Below are 21,015 nucleotides of genomic sequence, written 5' to 3'. Positions count from 1 at the left end.
CCCCTTCGGAGTCGAAAAAGCTTTTTTCCAAAAACTTTTTATTTCCGCTTTTTGATCTGTTTTTCAAACTGCTCGCATAGAACTTAGTGTTTCCGTTAGAATGCTGCTGGTCGTAGACGCGAGCAACATTATTCCAACTTTCAACATAAGCTCCTAGGCTGTGCGTCTTATCTCCTCCTTTCTCTGTTCGCAGTTTACATGCAAGATCCGTGGGGAGGAGAGAGACCTATAGATGATGATCTATTGGCTCAACTGCTCGAGGACGAAGAACAACCATCATCACTGATTCCTAACATCCCATTCTCTCGTGTCAATCTAAACACTTCACCTTTCTTGACTCAAAATATGGCTCGCACCAAAACCAAAGCCCAGAAAAAGAGAACCCCCAATCCTTCTCATCAGCCTTCTCCTAGGGCTGATGCTCCCTCGACCAGTGGTCGAGATGAAAATGCTCCTGACCCCAACATCCAAAGACACGCTCGACCCCGACATGCCATTCATCCAGATGTTGAGTGGCATTTAGTTCCTGAGAGCAAAGTGACGATCAGGATGATCGCCAATTACCTCAGGAAGTACGGTCTCACGGGGGTGACCCTAGTCAGACCTAACCAAGACCAAAGGGCGAACCTGCCTGGAGGCGCCTTCAGCGCCTGGTCGAGGTTTCACATCGAGGCAAGGGCTACGTTGCCTCTTCACTCATTTTTCCAGGGGGTGCCCAACTATTTCAAAGTTGCCCCCTTTCAAATAACCCCAAACAGATATAGGATGCTCGTTGCACTCTATATCTTGTACAGCCACAAGAAATGGCCCGTGCCAACGCCTCATGAGGTCAACTACCTGTTCGACCTCAAATCTAACCCCAACCAAGAAGGCACGGGTTTTTTCACTTATGTCATCAGGAAACCGGACGCACCTTCCTGACTGACACCACCCACATATCAAATGTGGGGAGACCAGGAGTACTTCCACACAACTGACATGATCGCAGACAACCTGGCCTTCGCTCAAGGAGGTAAAACTTTCGTATCACTGGCTGTTACTTCTTCACTTAGTGTTCTCCTCCACAATTTCTTAAATTGTTAATGTCTTCCAGGCCCATGGCTGCGACCAGACCCAACTCCGGACATGGAGTTGATATTGGCGCTCCTAGCCAGCATGACTGACGTAGAAAAGAGCGTCAAGCATCTGGTTATAGAGGCTAACCTTAGGTTGGTTGGCCTCTTGGCCCCTCATCAGGGAACGAGGGAGCCAACAGCAGGGAGTGCCGTTGCCTAGGAGGAACCCGAGCAGCAACCTCCAATGTCACCTCCATGAAGGAGACCGACTGGGGTCACGATCAGGGAACCTGCTGGCACTCCTCCAGCAGAGAGACCCTCTGTTTCCTTGGGGAAGGGAAAGAAGAAGGCCACCGAGCCTATCGAACACTCGAACAAGTCTTCAGATGATAATGGTACAGTTATTTTACTTTTAGATAGCTTGCCAATTCCCTATCACCTATTCAACGGGGACGACAATTTTAAACATGCTCCAAATTTAGGTCCAGACTTCCTCATGTCAGAGAGTGAGTATAAGACTAGTAGATTCTATAGTATTGCGACCAGTAATAATAGCTCGGGTATTTGACTTTGCAATCTTTCTTTACTTTTTTTTTGATGTAATGTACTTGGTCATTCATGCTATCTCATTGTTCAACATTTTTCTTCTTTTTCAGACATGGAATCCATCAATGTGTTCGACATCTACAGCACTCATGAGGCTGCCGCGGCTCCCCCGAGCAAGAAGAAGACCAGCAAGAGACACCACGGTGAGAGCAGCAAAGTGCCTCAGGCGAAGAAGGCGCAAAATGCAGGCCATTCAGAGGATACACCCTCTGCCACCACAACTCCATCCTCTCCCTACGAGCACCAGATTCCTCCTGCTCCAGCCGGATTAACTCCACCTCCCGCGGCCCCGACCGACCGAACTCAGCAGGCCGATCCTGCTTCAACTGGGGGCGACATAACTGGTCGCGCCTTTAAATTGGTCAAGGAGAGGGTCGCTAAGACCGTGAATCACGATCGCTGCCGAGAGGCAATGGCTATGACGGAGGCAATGGATGTTGACCTGATCCTGAACCGCGCCCTGAACGAGTTCACCAGTGTAAATCATCTTTTTTTGCAGAAACAGGTCTTCTTTATTTGATAGTTAGTCTAACTTCTACTCTGACTGCAGACCATGCTGACCCTCACTACCGGCTGCATCCAGTCGGGTATTGTCACCGAGCAGGCCAGAACTTTGGAGCAACAGCATGAGGATGAACTTAAAGCTGCCGAGAAAAAATATGCTAAACAGCTGGCAGTGGTGGTTGAGGAAAAGGCTAAACTGGCTAAGGAGTTGGAGGAGAAGCAGAGGTCTCTGGACAAAGTTCGTGAGCAGAGGGAACAATTTAAGGAGTCCAACCGCTTCAACTTTCGCGCGGCCCAACAGCTCAAGGTGGACTTGGTTGCGAGCAGGCAGGAGACTACTACCCTGGAGGGCCGAATTGAGGAGTTGGAGAAAGCCAACGCCAACAACTTGGAACGGTATAAGAATGCCACTCTTCGATGCTTCTATGATTTCTGGAAGCATAATTAGGGTGCCAACTTCGACTACCTTCCCGAGAATGTGAGAGACGCTGAGCTTGCGCTGCGTTGCTCAGTTGGCCGAGGAAGAAAGGTCAAGGGTTCTTGCTTCCCCTGAAATCTTGCTGGCTGCTGAGATGGATGGGGCAGACAACGAGGCTGCAGACGTCGTCGATCATAACCTTCCCCATGATCCTCTGGCTCCTCAGTCTTTTCTGCTTATATTTTTTTTAACTACACGACCTACGGGTCATGATGTAAAGACAATATAATGTTTTGTTGCTACATGGGCAGCTTTTACTTTTACTTGAACAATTACATCCGAGCAGTGACTGCTCGCGGTGTAAAAGGATTCGTTTTGATATTATAATATATTTGCATATTATTATAACATCTGTTCGCATGACCAAACTTAGCATAGCACTTTGGTTTGATTTAACAAAATAGCAAAATTTTGAAAAATACTCTAAGTGCCCTAGCATGCTTTCACTTATTTTGCTCATGTGTTTACATACCTTTTAACGATATGCTTTGCTTACTTGTACCTTATATGCCCCCCAAGTGATCGAGGAGCTTTAGGTCCTTGGTCACTTGCCTTGACCAGAACCTGTTCGAACATTACTACTCGTAGCAATATGATTATAATTATAATACAGCAAAACAACACACATAATGAGAAAATACTTGTAATAAATACAATAGTTGGCAAGAAATGACTGGCTAAGCACAGTCCCTTTTATTTCTCGTAATAAATGTACTAAACATGTCTGTACGAGTGATCAATAAGATCTTACACTTTTTCAAAACTTGTAAAAAGTAAAATTTATACAAGCCCATTCTTTAAGAAGAATTGTTCATTGGTAATACTTGCGCAGGTGTTCTCCATTCCAATAGCGAGGAATGAGATCTCCGTTTAAGCGCGCAAGTTTATAAGTGCCTGGGTGAAGGACCTCATCAATCTGATATGGACCTTCCCAATTAGGCCCGAGTACTCCAGCAGCTTGGTCGTAGGTTTTTAGGAAAATTCTTCGAAGTACAAGATCTCCTACATTGAATTTTCTTTCTCGCACTTTAGAGTTGAAATACCGGGCGACCTTCTACTGGTACACAGCTACTCGGAGTTGGGCTTGTTCACGCTTCTCATCAATTGAGTCCAGGGATTCCATCAATAGTTGGCTGTTAGAGTCTTGGTCGTATGTCAATCTGCGGTGCAAGGGTGGATCTAAATCGACAGGCAACATGGCTTCATAACCATATGCCAAGGAAAATGGGGTATGACCTGTTTCTGTTCGGTGGGAAGTTCTATATGACCAAAGGACTTCAGGCAACTTCTCTGGCCATGCTCCCTTAGCTTCTTCAAGGTATCCTTCAGCGTTTTGTTAATTCCTTCGACTTGCCCATTCGCTTGGGGATGAGCGACTGAAGAAAAGCTTTTGATAATATCATGTCATTTGCAAAAGTCTGTGAATAGATCACTGTCAAACTGGGTTCCGTTATCCGAGACTATCTTCCTTGGTAATCCATAGCGACAAATGATGTTCTTGACTATGAAGTCAAGCACTTTCTTGGTCGTTATGGTTGCGAGCGGCTCAGCCTCGGCCCATTTGGTGAAGTAGTCGATGGCAACCACTGCATGCTTTACACCACCTTTTCCTATAGGCAAAGATCCGATTAGATTTATTCCCCAAACTGTGAAGGGCCATGGACTCCGCATCTGCTTTAACTTGTTGGGAGCTGCTCGTGGGATTTTAGAAAATCTCTGACACTTGTCACACCTCCGCACAATCTCCATTGAGTCTTCATTCATGGTCGGCCAGAAATAGCCCTGCCTTAGGATCTTTTTCGACAGACTTTGCCCCCAGCGTGGTCCTTGCAAAAACCTTCGTGCACCTCTATCATCAATTCTTTTGCTTTCTCCTTAGTAATACATCTGAGAAGTGGCAGTGAGTATCCCCTTTGGTACAGGATTCCATCAACCAAGATATAACTAGCAGCTTGACGCTGAAGGGTCCTGGCATTGTTTCTGTCTGTCAGTAGTACGCCGCTTGACAGATACTCTACATATGGTGCCATCCATGTATCCGCCATCTGGATGACCAGAGTGGTTTCTGCTGCTTGGATGCTTGTTACTGATAGTCGCTCGACTGGCACTATGTTTAGAGTATCAGCATCCTTTGCACTTGCCAACTTTTCCAAAGCGTCAGCGTTGGAATTCTGATCACGAGGTACTTGCTAGAGAGTGTATATGTCGAACTGGGCTAACAGATCCTTTGCTTTGTTCAGATAGGCGACCATCTTCAAACCTCACGCCTGGTACTCTCCCAATACTTGATTCACCACCAGTTGTGAATCGCTATAGATGTCAAGCACTTTTATGTTCATATCCTTGGCTAACCGCAATCCAGCTAGTAGTGCTTCAAATTTAGCCTCGTTGTTAGAAGCAGTGAAGTCAAATCTAATTGCACAATGAAATCGATGCCCTTCCGGCGTTATCAATATCACTCCTGCTCCTGCGTGGGATTCGTTGGATGAACCGTCTGTGAACAACTTCCACGAGGTGGCTTGGATTTGACACTCAGGCTTGTTGGGCTCTTCAGTCTGCTCGCCACCCACAAGCTCTATGAATTCGGCGATGAAGTCAGCCAAGGCTTGTCCTTTTATCGCTGCTCGCGGCAAGTAAGATATGTCGAACTGCCCGAGTTCGACTACCCACTTTAGTAATCTTCCTGCAGTCTCTGGCTTTTGCAGGACTTGTCGAAGAGGCTGGTCGGTTAAGACAGTAATTAGATGAGCTTGGAAGTAAGGTCGCAGTTTCCTAGAGGCCAAAACCAAACAATAGGCTAACATTTCAATGGGGGGATACCTCAACTCTGCTCCGATCAGCCTTTTGCTTACATAATAGACAGGCTTCTGCACACCTTCTTCTTCTCTTACTAGAACAGCACTATCAGCGTAGTTCGTGATTGCCAGGTAGATGAACAAAGTCTCTTTATCGACCTGCTTTGACATGATGGGTGGTTGCGCCATATGCGCTTTTAGTGCTTGAAAGGCCTGTTCTCACTCATCCGTCCATTCAAATTTCTTATTGCCTCTGAGTAGATTGAAAAATGGGACACACTTGTCTGTCGATTTTGAAATGAATCTACTAAGAGCAGCAATCCTCCCTGTCAGGCTTTGGACATCCTTAATCTTCATTGGCGACTTCATCTTGATCAGGGCCTTTATTTTCTCGAGATTAGCTTCAATTCCTCTCGAGTTAACTATAAATCCCAAGAACTTCCCTGATCCTACTCCAAAGGAGCATTTAAGGGGATTTAGCTTCATCCTATATTTATTCAGGACGTTGAAGCATTCCTGCAAATCCCTTACATGTCATTCTGCTTTCTTCAACTTAACCAGCATGTCGTTGACGTAAACCTCCATGTTCGTGCTGATCAACTCCTTGAACATGTGGTTGACAAGTCTCTGGTAAGTCGCACCAACATTTTTCAAACCAAAAGGCATCACCTTGTAACAGTAGAGCCTTGTATTAGTTCGAAAGCTAGTGTGTTCCTCATCAGGGGGATGCATACTGATTTGATTATACCCGGAGTATGCATCCATGAATGAGAGGATCTCGTGCCCTGCAGTGGCATCGACCAGCTAGTCGCTCCTCGGGAGTGGGAAACAGTCTTTGGGGCAGGCTTTATTTAGATCTGTAAAATCCACGCACGTATGCCACTTGCCATTCAGCTTGGGCACGAGTACGAGATTAGAGACCCACGATGGATAAAATGCCACCCTGATGAACCCATTCTCCTTCAGCTTCTCGACTTCCTCTTTCAAGGCCTTTGATCTATCTTTGTCGAGCAGCCCTCTTTTTTATTGCACTGGTGGAAAGCTTTTGTCGATGTTCAGGACATGGCTGATGACTGCAGGATCTATTCCAACCATGTCTTTATGCGACCAGGCAAAGACATCCTGGTTCCTCCTTAAGAACTCCACAAGTGCTTGTTTTGTTGTTGTCTCTAAGTTTTTACCGACTTTCACAACTCTGGTCGGATTTTCCTCATCGAGTTGGACCTCTTCAAGGTCCTCGATGGGTCCCACTTCTTCTTCAAAATCCCTAAAGCGAGGATCTAAGTCTCTATCCTCACTTTGGTCAACGCCCTATTTGGTGAGATTATCACCTGAGCGTGCTTTAACATCAGTTGCCATTTGCAACTCCTTCCCAGTGGCATCTCTCGATACACCCTTCTTTGCCTTGGTTATCAAGGCGTTGTAGCACTCCCTCGCTTCCCTCTGGTTTCCCAACACGCATCCTACCTATAACACCCCAAGTTGCTAATAAGGTTTAAGACCTTGTTTAAGCATGCATGGAGGGCAATAAGTGAATTAACATGTTATTACATGAATTTGATTGAATATGTGATTAGAATGCATGATTAGGTTGTATATTTATGCTTGTGGGCCCCGTTTGTATGTTAGGGGTAAATTGGTAATTTTAGCCCATTGAGGGCATAAATGTGATAATTATATTTTGTGGTTCGTACCACGTGGGTGTGGTGGTATTAATGTGATGCACGTGCCGAGACGGTCCTAGCAAGCTAGATAACTCAAAGGTCACAACGGGATTTTTATACCCGACTCGAAGGGAGCTTAGGGGTACTTTAGGAATTTTGTAAGTTGAATTGAGAACTAATGGTTATAGTTGTTGGCGATTGAGTAACCTGTGTAACCGTTTGTAACTGCTGTGAGTAACAAGTTTTAGATGGAAAATGGTAGAATTGAAATAGAAGTGAAAGGACTAGAGTACCCTTGAAGGTTTAGTTAAGAAAGGATTATTAGAAGAGGTAAAATGGTCATTTGGCAGGGGGTTTAGACAAATTTCAGATGGGATATTGGGGTACACGGTTTAGGCTTAGTCATATTATGGTTTTGATAAAATTTGAAGAGAAGAAAAAACTAGAAGAAGAAAAGCTAAGGCAAGAAGAAGAAGAGTAGAAGGGGCTGAAGTGGGAGTTTAGGGGGAGAATCAAGGGAGCTTAGGGGTGAATTCTCCACTTGAGGTAAGAATTTTATGCAAATTTAAGGCTTGTTTCTGTTTTGATTTGAGAAATTTAAAGCATGAGTTAAGTTTTTTTAAGTTTTAGTTTGAGTTTGCTGAAATTAGAAATCAAAGGGTGGATTCTTGGGTGTGATTGTGTTTTGATCTTGATACTAGTGTTTATGGGTTGTTAGATGGTTCATTTGAAGTTTTAAATTGATCTTGGAGTTTAGGTATTTGTTTGGGATGATTTGGAGAGGTTGTAGCTCAGGAAAAACGCAAGAGAAAACCCAAAAATCTGGGTTCGTGAAGGAGCGCTGCGGCCCTGTTCTTGGGCGCCGCGGCGCGAGGTTGCTTCAGGAAATGGCCTAGCCGCTGGGCACCGCAGCCCTTGAAGGGAGTACCGCGGCCCTAGGCCATTGTGGCAGCCAAAATTTTGGATTTTTAGGGCTTTTGCCCGGGGACACGGGGGATGGTTCCAATGTATTGTTTTAAGGAATTGGAGGTCCCGAGAGTACGGGATTGGTCCCGGGAAGTGGTTTTGGATTTGGTTAGTATTAAAAGTGTTTTATGTGTGTTGTGACTAGGTTTTCGGAGAGGCTCGTGCTAGAGGACCGTGCTTGTGACCTTGGTGCATCGGAAAGCTCGGGATACAGGTAAGAAAACTGTAGCACCCGAGAACAGGGCATGGGCCCTTAGTGTTATTGCAGGGCATGGCCCTAGATTGTATTACGTGCTAATGTATAACCTTAAATGAATTATTATATGTTTGAATGATTATTTCAAGATGTACTATATGTGTGATTATAATGAAATGAACGGCTAAGGCCGAGAGCGACAAAGGCTGAGAACGGCCGTGGGGCCGGAAGTAACACTTAGCACATGGAGTGCTTATAGTCAGGGTGGGACTCAATGGATACATGAGTTATCCTTACGGTAAGGACCGAGACCCCAGGCTTTGGTAAGGCCTCTGGAGCGGCATGGCCGTGTTTGTTCAGTCTGATGGTTTTCCTGTTTATCAGTGGATTATATGTTAACTATATTATATGCATATGTTATTTACTATGTGAATTTTCTTGCTGGGCTTCGGCTCACAGGTGCTCTGTGTTGCAGGTAAAAGCAAGGGGTCAGTCAACCAGCCATGAGTATGGAGAGCGTGGGGGCGGCGCGTACATGTTCGGCCTGCCCGACTGCTTTGGTTGGGGGCATTTTGAATATGGCTGTATTAACTTGTTCTTTTGATAGTCAATCAAGTGTAAATCTATTTTTGAGTTGTAAATATTTTGTAAACCTTATTTTTGGGATCCCAGATGTTGATACTTAAAGTTTTCAATGAAACTAAGTATTTTCAAAGATTACAGCCTTAACTTCCGGTTAGTCACACTTTTGGTCTTTGAAAACCTCGTAGAGTCAGTTAGTTGCACACTTGTGTTTTAAACTCACTTAGTAACGGCTCTAAGGTAGTAGGGCGTTACACTACCCCTGCGTCTGTTGGGAATTTCATGGCGAGGTGCCATATAGAAGTGACGGCTCGCAGGTTGACCAGAATTGGTCTCCCTATCACAGCGTTGTACGCTGAAGGACAATCAACTACTATAAAAGTAGTGAGTAATGTCCTGTTAGCAGGTGCAGTGCCTGTTGTGACTGGGAGTCTAATCGACCCTACTGGGGCGAGCCCTTCTCCAGAAAAACCATAAATGGTTTGGTTGCACGGCTCCAGGTCCTTCACGGACAACTTCAACCTTTCCAGCGAGGACTTATATCGGATGTTGACCAAACTTCCTGTATTGCCTCACACCCTTTTCACCATCATGTTCGCAATCTGTACGTCCACGACCAGCGGATTGGAGTGTGGGAATCACACGTGTTGGGCGTCGTCGTCAGAGAAGGTGATCAGTTCCTCCTCTATTCAAGCCTTTTTTGGTGCTCAATCCTCAACACTCAGCATCTCAATGTCCTGGTCATGGCGTAGGGTTCGAGCATTTCGTTCCCTCGCTTTCCCACTATCTCCTGCAAGATGTGGGCCTCCGCAGATGGTGAGTAGGGTACCTGTTACGAGAGCTGGCTGTAAAGGTGGCGAGCGTTGGCGTGCAGGCGCCGACTCGTTGCCATCTTGAGCCTCTCGCTGAGAACCTCCCGCGGCTCGTACATATCTTCTTAAATTTCCCTGTCTTATCAGGAACTCAATTTCATCCTTTAGTTGGTTACACTCATTAGTGTCGTGCCCGTAGTCGTTATGAAAACGACAGAATTTTGTTGAATCTATCTTAGAGATATCTTTCCTTATTGGTGCGGGTCGTTTGTAGGGCACGCTCGAGCTGGTCGCCTGGTAAACCTCGGCTCGGCTTTCAACAAGGGCAGTGTAATTGGTGAATTTCGGTTCATACCGATTACCTTTGGGGCGCTTACTCTCGGAGGTCAAGGGTTCGCTTTTAGCCCGTTTTCCACCATTCTTACCATTGCCATTCCCGTTGCCATTGGGCTTAGACCCGTTGGCGTCTTTGGAGGGTTCTTCCTTGGGCCCCTTGTCTTTTGCTGGCGATTTCCCTTCATTGGCAATCGTGTCCTCGAGCTTGATGTACCGATCAGCTCGATCCAAAAACTCCTGGGTACTTTTAACCCCATGCTTTCAAAGGCTACTCCAGAGGGGAGAATGGCGCCTAACCCCAGCAGTTAGGGCCATCATCTTGCCTTCATCGCCCACAGTCTTGCCTCTAGCTGCGACTCGCATGAAGCGCTGAACGTATTCCTTCAGGGGCTCTCCCTCTTTCTGGCGTATCTCGACCAATTGGTTCGCCTCAGTGGGCTGCACACGACCCACATAGAACTGTCCATAAAACTCCTTCACGAACATCTCCTAGGACACTATACTTGCAGGAGGGAACTTAAAGAACCACTCCTGGGCGGCATCAGAAAGCGTCGCTGGGAAGATCCTGCAGCGAGCATCTTCAGAGACTTTCTGAATGTCCATTTGTATCTCAAACTTGTTGACATGAGATACCGGGTCTCCATACCCGTCGAAATTTGGCAGAGTCGGCATCTTGAACTTACTGAGGGTTTCTACCACAACAATCCTCTGTACGAAAGGGGTGCCTCTCCTCTTATCGTACTCAATGTGTGATGTCTGCCCCCCAACCAGCTGCTGCACAGCCTTGTTCAGGGCATCAATTTGAGCCTGAACGACTTCAGGGATTGCTGGGGCCTCTGGTGCTGGGGGTGTATTCATCGTGCCTTTCTTTGCGGTCGTTGAGTACATCCCTCAAATCATCATCTCTTCATTGCTGCTCACTGGCTCCGAGACGACTAAAGACGTTATTTTGCCTGGGCTGCCCCCCATCGTTATGACCTGCTGGTCGGTCTTCTCTAGATGGGGGACTCCTGCCTCCACCTCTCTCTTCGTTCCTCCAGCCAGCATTTCCTCTGCCTGAGTCGACTTCATTGTAGCCTTGGCCATCTCTAAACCGTGGCTGGCTATGGTGCGATCGACTATTCCCTCTGTTGCCTCTTTGGGCTGGCATTTCCCGAGCGTTAGGGGGAGGCCTGCGCTGGTCGGTGGGTCCTCGTGCATTTTTATGCCGTGGGGGGCCCCTGACCGCAGAGCCTATCTCTGAGTTCCTCCTGTTGGCAAAAGGATGCTGCCCCCTGCTCGGTGGGTGCGGCTCTTCACCCCCTGGGCGTCTAGGGCAGCGGGGCTGTTGCCTGGCCCTATTCTGCTTCGGGCGCGAGGGATTGCCTCGACCAGCCTGAGACGAAGGTTGCGTCTTAGAATCCCTAGGTGGGACATCATCCTGAGGCGTAGGTGGCTACTCCGGCCTCTGAGGGCTTATTGGCTGGAGCGGAGGACTAGGATTGGGACCCCTTTGAGGTGGCCCGTTTGGCGGCTGATCTGGCACAGCCTGATTCCTAGCCAGCTGGATGGCTGCTTCAAGGGCTGCCATGACATCCCTCTGCCGACGGTCCATCTCCGCCTGTCACTCGCTCAGCTCCTGGCATTGGCGCTCTATCTCTCTTTGCTGCGACGCCATTATCTCGGCCTCAGACTGGCCAACTCATCTTGCAGCACCCCCAGTGTTGTCTTCAGGGTCTCAGAATCCAACTCCTCCTCATCAAACTCCAAATGAGGTTCGTCTTCAGCCACATTTGGGGGAGGAGGCTGGGATGGTGCAGCGGCAGCCTGTCCAGTCTTCTTGGTAGTTTTCGCCATCAGATCTTTTGTCAAGCTCTCAATGAAAGCACCAGAATTTTGACCATCGTTTTGGTCAACGACACAGAGTCAGATAAATGACAGGAAAATAGTACAAAGCTTGATCAAACGATCTAATGGAAAGTAAAGAACACAAGGAATTATAGTGGTTCAACCCCAGTGATTGGTAATGACCTACGTCCACTTAATACTATTGTTAATATTGAGCTTCAAAGCTGTGATCAAAGAACTAGGGTTCCTGAGTTTCACAGACCTTAGAAGGAGAAAACAATACCAGCGATGGATAATAGTCATGTAATTCGGAAAAAAAATCAAAAGATCCCCCCTTGAGCTATTTCTTGTATATTTATAGGCTCAAGGAGGGTTACATGAGTCAATTAGTCATATCATTCCTTAATAAACGGATCTTCAGGTCATAATGAAGAGATATTCTCAGATATTATTACAACTGTACATATTTATTCATAAATAAACGGAGTATACGACCAGGCTGGTCATATATAAAACTTGCACTTCGCATATGGAAATATCTCTGGTTGATATGCGAGCAGCATCTCAGCCACGTGTAGGCCATGTGCCGAAAATTCTTACCACGTCATCAAGAGCTATTTTTGGATAAACAGATATGGTAAAGTGTTGAGCTATGAATCAGTAGAACAACTCATTATAATACGTACAAGCATAAATGTGATCATTCTTATATGAGAAATCAAGAAAAGAAGTTGACCTTATTACATACATAGTTAGTGCATCCAAAGAATCTTCTTCCAGGATTTACTGGACTCCAGCAAACTTTCAAAGCTGTCGGTTTCCCGCATTTGCACACTGGATTATCGAACTCATCAATGGTCGTGTTGGAGTCAACAACCACAGTGTCAGTGTAATTTTGATCAGCACTATTACCAGCTCCAATATGACTACCGTTTGCCTTGGTGGCTTGTTGAACTCTCTCCATTTTCATGTTCATTGTTTGAATCATTTTCACTTGAAATTTTTGTACATAACAAAATTTGGTGGAGAGTTTTTCTATAGATGCACTTGTTTGTGGAGGGTTAAACAAAACTAGTTAAAAGAGTCTAATCCACAACTATGCAGGCCATGCTTGTGACGTGGGACCTAGACTGTCAAATGAGTTGATGAATCCATAGATTTAGGCCATGCTTGTGACGTGGGTGGTAAGTTTGTTTAAAGAAACATGTGTAAAAGAGAAGTGTTATTATCAAGGTTTTTTTTTTTTTGCTAATTTTTTTTCCAATGATATATACTATTAGTTACGGAGTGAGTTAGTTATTTTTTTTTTAAAAAAAGGACTTGGCCATAATTGATATAAATATGTGCATGCACATATGAATGAGATTCAAAAAATTAAATACAAACATAATTATTCAAGCAAAAAATTTTCGTGTTCAGACTTCTACAATTATTTCAATTATAGCTAATTCCTTTTAAAAAAAAAATATGACTGGGTATATATAAATAAAGTAAATGACACTATTTTTTAAAATTAAGTATTATAATACTTACTTATATATTAGTTGAGTAAAAAACAAAACCACTTGTCAAGTTGTAAGCATGTGTCTGTAAAATTATTTGAAAAAAAAATTAGTAGCACTTCTATGTGTAAAAACTATTGTGGCCATGCGTGTGAGGTGACTCCACCTGTAAAATGGATTAATGTGACATTTGACAAGACAAGTCACAAGTGAAGTTTAATGCACAACTTCAATAGTGCAAAGACATATTATAAAACTTATGATATTTATTCATATATAATATACAAGTTATAATATAATTATACTTTAATTAAGATTACTTCCAAAAAAACAAATAATAGCTAATAGAATATTTAAAACCTAAACTGACAAAATTAAAAAGAAAAGCAATTTAAAAAGGTAATAGGAATATAGTGTTAGAAAAACATATTAAAATATGATAATTTCACCTTTTTTATGCAACACCACATATGAAAATATGATGTTATGGGCTGGATATTTGTACAAAGTGGTTGATTTAGTGAATAGTTATCATACAGCATGGGGACCGTGCACTTTACATTCTTCTACACTGCACGCTTAAGTATTATTCATTTCATTCATCTTATAGTAATTTCACATGTTCATCGACTTTTAGTGAGTTATCTTGTCACTTATATACAAACAAAATATAATAATTGGACTAAATCTAAAAATTATAATTGTGTAGCATTTCCTTTTGCATGTGGGGACAAGTAAAAGCAGTTTTACTCTTGTTTTTTTATAAGAATTTAGCATAACGTGTGTATAAGTGTGAGATTGGTATATTTAATATTTATTATCCTTATTCTACGTTGTCATTATACTCCACATGTTGTCCATATAGAATATAAATTAAGAATGGGTTGGTCGTATGTTATGGACATTGTATCAGATATTTGACAGATCAATAATTCCTACGCATTTAGTCGATATTGAACCCAAAATTCCTACTCATTAATTTTTTATATTATTAATTTTTTCATATGTTTACTTTTTAAAAAAAAAAAATTACGACATACCACTTTAATAAACATCAAAAAACACAATTAGTGCATATATTATTCAAACTCATATTTAGTATACTAAAAAAAAATTAAAGAACAAGAAGAGATAAGTATAATCTATGATTTATTATACTAATTGTTTTTACACTTATTGACACTTTTATATCTTTAAAAAATTAACTTGATCTTAATAATTATTCTTGTAATTAATTAGTAATTATTTTTATAATTAGTTAGTATTTTTTTAATTATCAAACTTATTTTTTGTTTTAGATATCAAATTTATGAGTGATGTTATTTTTAAAAAGTGTAATTTATCCATTTTTTAATTCTGAATAATTAATTTTTAATTTATTAATAATTAGTAATATTATTATTTTGTTTTTGTTAAATTTAGTAGCTTTAAAATTGTAAATTTTTTAGTTTAATCAAACTAATTAGTAATAGATTTATTTTTTTAGTTTTTAATTTTTCACACGTGTCGCTTGGCCATTGGCCTATCAGGGCGGTTTCCTACCCTAAAATGTAGGTGGTCCCAAAATCCTAGCAGAAAAGGTGCCTAAGACCACTTCTTAGAAATGTGGTCCCTCGAATCTCCGAGAATCTCGTGAAGTCGTTATGGGGACTTCTAGGGCTCTTCGAAGAGTCACCGTAAACGTTTCTTCTCTGACCCAAACTCAGAGCCCCCCTAGGAGCTACGCTTCAGAAATTCACGGAGGGTTCCGAGGCCTTTCCTCAGAGGTTTGGAAGATTGTAAGTCGTTTACCTGTCGACTAGGTAGTTCCCCCTCGAGAACTTCTCGGGAAGTATATCAGATGCTGACATGGATAGTAGGGCAAAAAATGCATGGAACAAGCACTTTTAGTGGCACTAGCCATAGTCAAATGTTCCAAATATTATATCTATTCACCTAATTAATTTATGGTTACAAAATCATGACAGATTAGCTTGGAGGTTGCAATTTTTTGGTACAATTGATGTGTTTTCCTCATTATTAGGGCTCCTGGGTAACAAAGTGGGTGTTTACCCAAAAATGGCTTATGATGACGTGGCAAGAATTTCTCACACGTGGTTGGCACGGGGCAGCGTCAAAGTGAAAAGGTGTTGTTCGACTATCGACCAGATCCTTGTTGCTTCATCAGATCTCGCGATTAAATGCGACCAGCCTGGTCGCATGCTTCAGTTTATTTCCTGTAAAGACATGTAATCTTGTAATAACTGCATTTATTATTTCCTCTTTATTGCCTTCATACGCTGATATTAAGGATAATTAAGGCTCAATGGTCCATGTAACCCCCTTGAGCCTATAAATATGAATGAGAGGGCTCAAGGAAGGGACTTTTGAACCTTTTTTTTAATAATGATAGAAAGAGTGTAAGTGTGATTATCCACCATTTTTTTGTAATTCTCCTAAGGCTTTTGAAACTCAAGAACCCTAGTTCTTTGATCACGGCATTGAGATTCAACATCAATAATAACACTACGTGGATGTAGGTTGTTAGCTCGGAGGTTGCAAATAGTGACTATAAATGCTATAGTTCTCTTCATTACAAGGGATGTTGAGTGAGTAAATGAGATATTGGAGATGTTAGTACTATAAGTACTACTAGACACAGTCAAAATCTTTAAAATATCACACCCACTAACTTCATTAGTGAATGATTAGCAAATTAACTGTCAAACTGTGAGAAATTTGCTTGGAAGTTGCAAAATGTGAGTACAGCTGATGTGATTTCCAAATTAGTAAGGCTTTTGTAACATCCCAAATTTGCTAATCAAGCTTAGTGCCTTCATTAGTGTGCCAGGAGGGCATAAACGGATATTATGTGCATGTTTATGATTATATGCATAATTACATGAATTATATTATGATATGACTATTTATGCTTGTTTAAGTGTATTAGATATGTTTGTGAGCCCGCTTCTTATTAGAATGGTATTTTCGTAATTTTGACCCATTGAGTGTATATTTGTAAATATATGTTATTTTTTATTGAGACCATATTATTATGTGGATACATTTGGGTTACTCGGCACAAGACGATCCTCAGGGATTTTTTGTTATTTTATATTAAATCACAATATCATGGGATATTATGTAAATAATGCATTTAATTTAATTTATTTCTAATTTGAATTGTAACTTCCCCAAATAAGGGGAAGATATTTTGTAAACCAAGCTATAAATAGCTTGGAGAATTTCATTTGTGGACACACACAATATGGTACCGACAACACTCTCCTAAATTGCTTTGTAACAACTCTAACACAAGTTCACAAATCAATAATAATGAAGCAATGGACATTTAAGGAGAGATTGTGTAACGCCCTGGTTACTCGAACACCGCTACTGTGAACTTTGAACCGTGCTTAACTCGCTACACATTATTATGTGGCCTCAACAATAGATCACCAACATGCATACAAAAAAATGTAGAAAAAAAATTATACAAAAAGTATAAATCTAAGTAATTAAACATTAGTGATAATACATGTAACGACATACTTCATTAGAGTCGTTACGAAGTGAGTTTGAAACGTACTAATCACTTGCTAATCGAGGTTTTAGGTTAAAGGTGTAGCTAAACAGTGTTGAAGGTCGTTTAAAGACATTAAATATACAAATGTCATCATTCATTGAAAATAGTAAAAATTAAACATTTGGGATCCCAAAAAACTGTTTACAAAATATTTACAACTCAAAATACATTTAGGGTCGACTAGGCGACAAATTCAAGTTAATACATAACATTTCCCAAAAATACCCCTGGCCATGCCAGCCAGGTAGGTCGAACATGTACCCATCGCTCCACGCTCTCCGTACTCATGCTTGGTCGACCTTCCTTTGCCCATACCTGCACCATAGAGCACCCGTGAGCTGAAGCCCAGCAAGAAAACTCATCACAAAATAATTAACATATGCATATCTATCAGCAGCATATGACAATACACTGGAAGCCAACTGAGTCATTAAGTAGGTCTTAAACACCCCCTAACAATCCAAGGTTGTGTAAATTAGTATTTTATGGTAAGATCAATAATTTTAGTTGTTTCTATGTTAGTACATCATTTTATAATTTCAGGTAGATAATAAATTATGAAATGAGAAAAAAATTAGATAAGTGTGACATCTAGCAATGAGTAATTTCCAATGAAATACGATTTACATGTTTCATTATTATTAATAATTAATATGAATATATATTTTTCAACTTTGGGACATATATATTTTTTTTCTTGTGTTTCCAGCAATTGAGGTACACATTATTTTCAATAAGGGCTTCGTAATTGATTTTTTTTCTTTGTAATAATTGTTTTTATATTATTAATTTTTATTGTATAATGTTTATATATATTAAAATATTAATCAAAGAGTTAAAAAAATTTAGAAATTAGTAAACCAAATACAATAAAACATTAGAAACTTAAACCCCATTCAAAAGTTAAAACCAAACAAACCAAAAATCGAAATGCATTAATTGAACAACCGTGGGACAAATGTACTAATTCAGAGAATTGATATAATTTCATTAATTTTTACAAGTGTGTATAATGTTTTATACTTTAATTTATCCAATTTTAATAATCTATAGTACTATTGTCATGTTAATTAATTAATAGTTTTAATTTTATTAAATTATTTAATTACTCATAAAAATTGTGATGATTTTAGTTAAATTTAATTATAATTCACATAATATTAAATAGTATTAAATAAATAATATAATAATAAAAAACGTTTTTTGGTTTAACTTTTGGTGGAATGGTTGGAGATGGAAAGTCAATATTACTTTTGTCTTTTAGCTATCACCCATCCCAATTTCATGATTTCCAATTCGGTAATATTTTACAACTTCAATACTCAACTATTCAACATAAATGTGTGATTATGACAACTGTAGTGAAGTTTTTTTATGACACCTATTTTCTCTCTGCATTTATGACAACTTCTTAAAATTATTAAAACATATCAAAATAATTTTGATGGAATATTTTATTTTTTCAAATTAGGATATAAGAAGCAACAATAATTGCCTCAACATAACTCAAGTGTAAAGCACAAACTTCTTAGAATAACCAATTACTAGAGAAAACTCTGAATTGATAAGATATGAACAGGCGCAACGGAAAGGAAATCATGGGAGAGTCGAGCGCAGCTTCCACCAATGGAAAGAATCAGCGAAGTGGTAGGGACGAGTATATGCACCTGATGGTCAGTACTCATTGTGATGCTTGCACAAGATTGTATGGAAATATGTTTCTTTAGTCCACTCCTCATGAGCAGATTGAGCATGTTTCCGGACAAATAATGGAAAAATATGCAGCGGCAGAAAAGGAAATGGTAGATTTGAAGAGTGATATATCGAAACAAGAGTTAAAACAACAGAGACTTGGGCGCAGCATGAACACTCTGAACAACGTTCTACGAAAGTGATGGCAAAGGGGAGATATATATCATACTATGATTATGTTCTTTACGACCATTTTTAGTTTTTATTTTCTGTGGTTTGTATACTTTTGGTATTTTAAGTGTGAACTTTTTCTATTATGTATGTAATTTGCTATGGTGAGAGCCTCTATCATTTTAAGTGCATTGTTTTTCAATTTTAAGTAATCATTCCAATGCCAAATATATATTTATTACTTTACATGCAAAACTAATCATCCCAAAATCTTGAAAAAATCAATTCATATTAATGTTGAAGTATCTCCTTCCTATATGCTCCGAACACAACCTTACACTACGTTTAATTGACGTGTATGCATGAGGTTTAATCTTATTATTATATATGTCATGACTTGACAAGACCATGGGGAGTGGTTGGGAGCATGGTAAGGACTTTGCCTATAAATACAAATGTCCTGCAATTACTTTTCAACCACAATCATCCATCTAAACATTCAACCATTCTTATTAATTCTTTTGGTAGTTATTTCCTAACGTTCATCTATGGCCACTAACAACCAATGCAACCAAAACTGCCCCAATGTTCCCCATTGCCATGGGTATGCTGATGATGGAAGATGTGTTTGTGGAGCCGCGGAAGAAGTAGAGTTTGCTTTTGATCAACTGCAATTGTAGCACGAAGAAATTGAAGTTGCGGTCAATCAACTTAATGGTCAGTTCAATGAGATGCAATGTGTTTTTGACTGGTTAAAAGATCATGTATATTCTCTAGAGAAGTTGGTGGATGATATGGGGCGAGATATTATCACCCTAAACCAACTAATCAGCCAACTTTAGTGGCTCATCTAGTAATATCTATTAAAAAAAAATTCGTAGTTTGAGAAATGAACTACATATATCAGAATATGTATTTCAATTCCTTCTCTTTCTTTAGAATATTATTGTGATTTGTTAAGAAATTTTTTCTCTCTAATGGACTCTTTGTTCTCTATTAAATGTTTGTTATGTTGTATTTATATTAAAATATTACCCTAGATTAACAATCAATGTGTCTTGTTGAAAAAAAAAATTAAACAAGTCATGAAAAAACAATCACGAAGACAAGATGATTTCATGGCTTTTGAAAAATAAATATATTAATATTATATTTTATTGTTTTCGAAATCAAGTTAGAAAATCTATTTAATGTTAAAATGATTTACTAAAATTTGTTATTTTTTTACAATATTATAAATGTGGACCAATTTTATGTGTGAATTTTTCACTCCTTTCTAACTTTTTCCCAACAACATTGCCAAAAAATAAATTAATTTAATTTTGTGTTTCAACTTCACAGAATTGACTCATAGGTAATTATTTTTTAACTTGTTATAATATGGGTGATTTTGACAATTCACAACTCAAATGGGTAAGTAGTACAACGTGTAAGTACTTTTTATGGTAAGAATGCAACCATTGTACAAGTTAAATAGTATTAAATTGATCTTGATGAGATAGAAGAGGAAAAATAAAATTACGTGCATGCGAGAATGACACCATTATACAAGTTAAATAGTATAGAATGTTACTTATATTTATCATAGATGAAGACAAACACAAATATCAAGACAAACAAATGATATTATAATAATAGTACAAAATCTTGGGAATGATAAACTTTGTTAATAGATAAGAAAGAAATTTTCATATAAATAGTGGAACCGAATGACCATAGACTATTGCAATATTGTACGTGGGGAGAGTTGAAGAATTATCTTTCATTTTGCATGATCACTAGTTGGTGGATCGTTTTTTATTTAAAATTATGGTAATGTTGTGAATAGTACTATAGGAAAAAAAATTAAACAAGGTGTGAGATTATTAAAAAAAATGCACTGATATTTTTATCTATTTTTATAATATTGTGCTATTCCTTTTTTGACAGCATAAAATAAGTTAATTATTTACCAAATATACTATTTTGATGATTGGGGAGGAGTGAACTTTATAGAACATGACATGGCAAATAGTAGATAATAGTACATTTGACTGAGAGAAAAAGACAAGGAAGACAATTCAATTAAACAGTAGAGACGATTGACCATTTACTGTTTAAATAATGCTAGCGAATGACCATTTACTATTAAAATAGTGCACTTGAATGACCACTGTACTATTGTAATAGTAGACATGAATGATCGTTCAATTGGGGACATAATATATTATTTACCTGTGGCAATCACGTGTGAAAAGTGGACAGGAATAACCATGGGCAACAAT

General features: G+C 40.0%; 1 protein-coding gene across 1 annotated transcript; it reads left to right on the top strand.

Annotated features, from left to right (window-relative positions):
• Positions 1 to 1,713: 1,713 nt before the first annotated feature.
• On the top strand, positions 1,714 to 18,783 carry LOC133824469 (uncharacterized). Its single transcript, XM_062257356.1, has 4 exons — positions 1,714 to 2,166; positions 2,212 to 2,561; positions 18,468 to 18,561; positions 18,616 to 18,783. Exons 1-4 carry the CDS (start codon positions 1,714 to 1,716, stop codon positions 18,781 to 18,783), a joined length of 1,065 nt encoding a protein of 354 aa, XP_062113340.1.
• Positions 18,784 to 21,015: the final 2,232 nt, after the last annotated feature.

The sequence above is a fragment of the Humulus lupulus genome, chromosome 1 (genome assembly GCF_963169125.1).
Source record: "Humulus lupulus chromosome 1, drHumLupu1.1, whole genome shotgun sequence".
In the NCBI taxonomy this organism is placed as follows: domain Eukaryota; kingdom Viridiplantae; phylum Streptophyta; class Magnoliopsida; order Rosales; family Cannabaceae; genus Humulus; species Humulus lupulus.
Note: the sequence above shows the minus strand (reverse complement) of the source record. Positions and strands in the feature narration are given on the sequence as shown.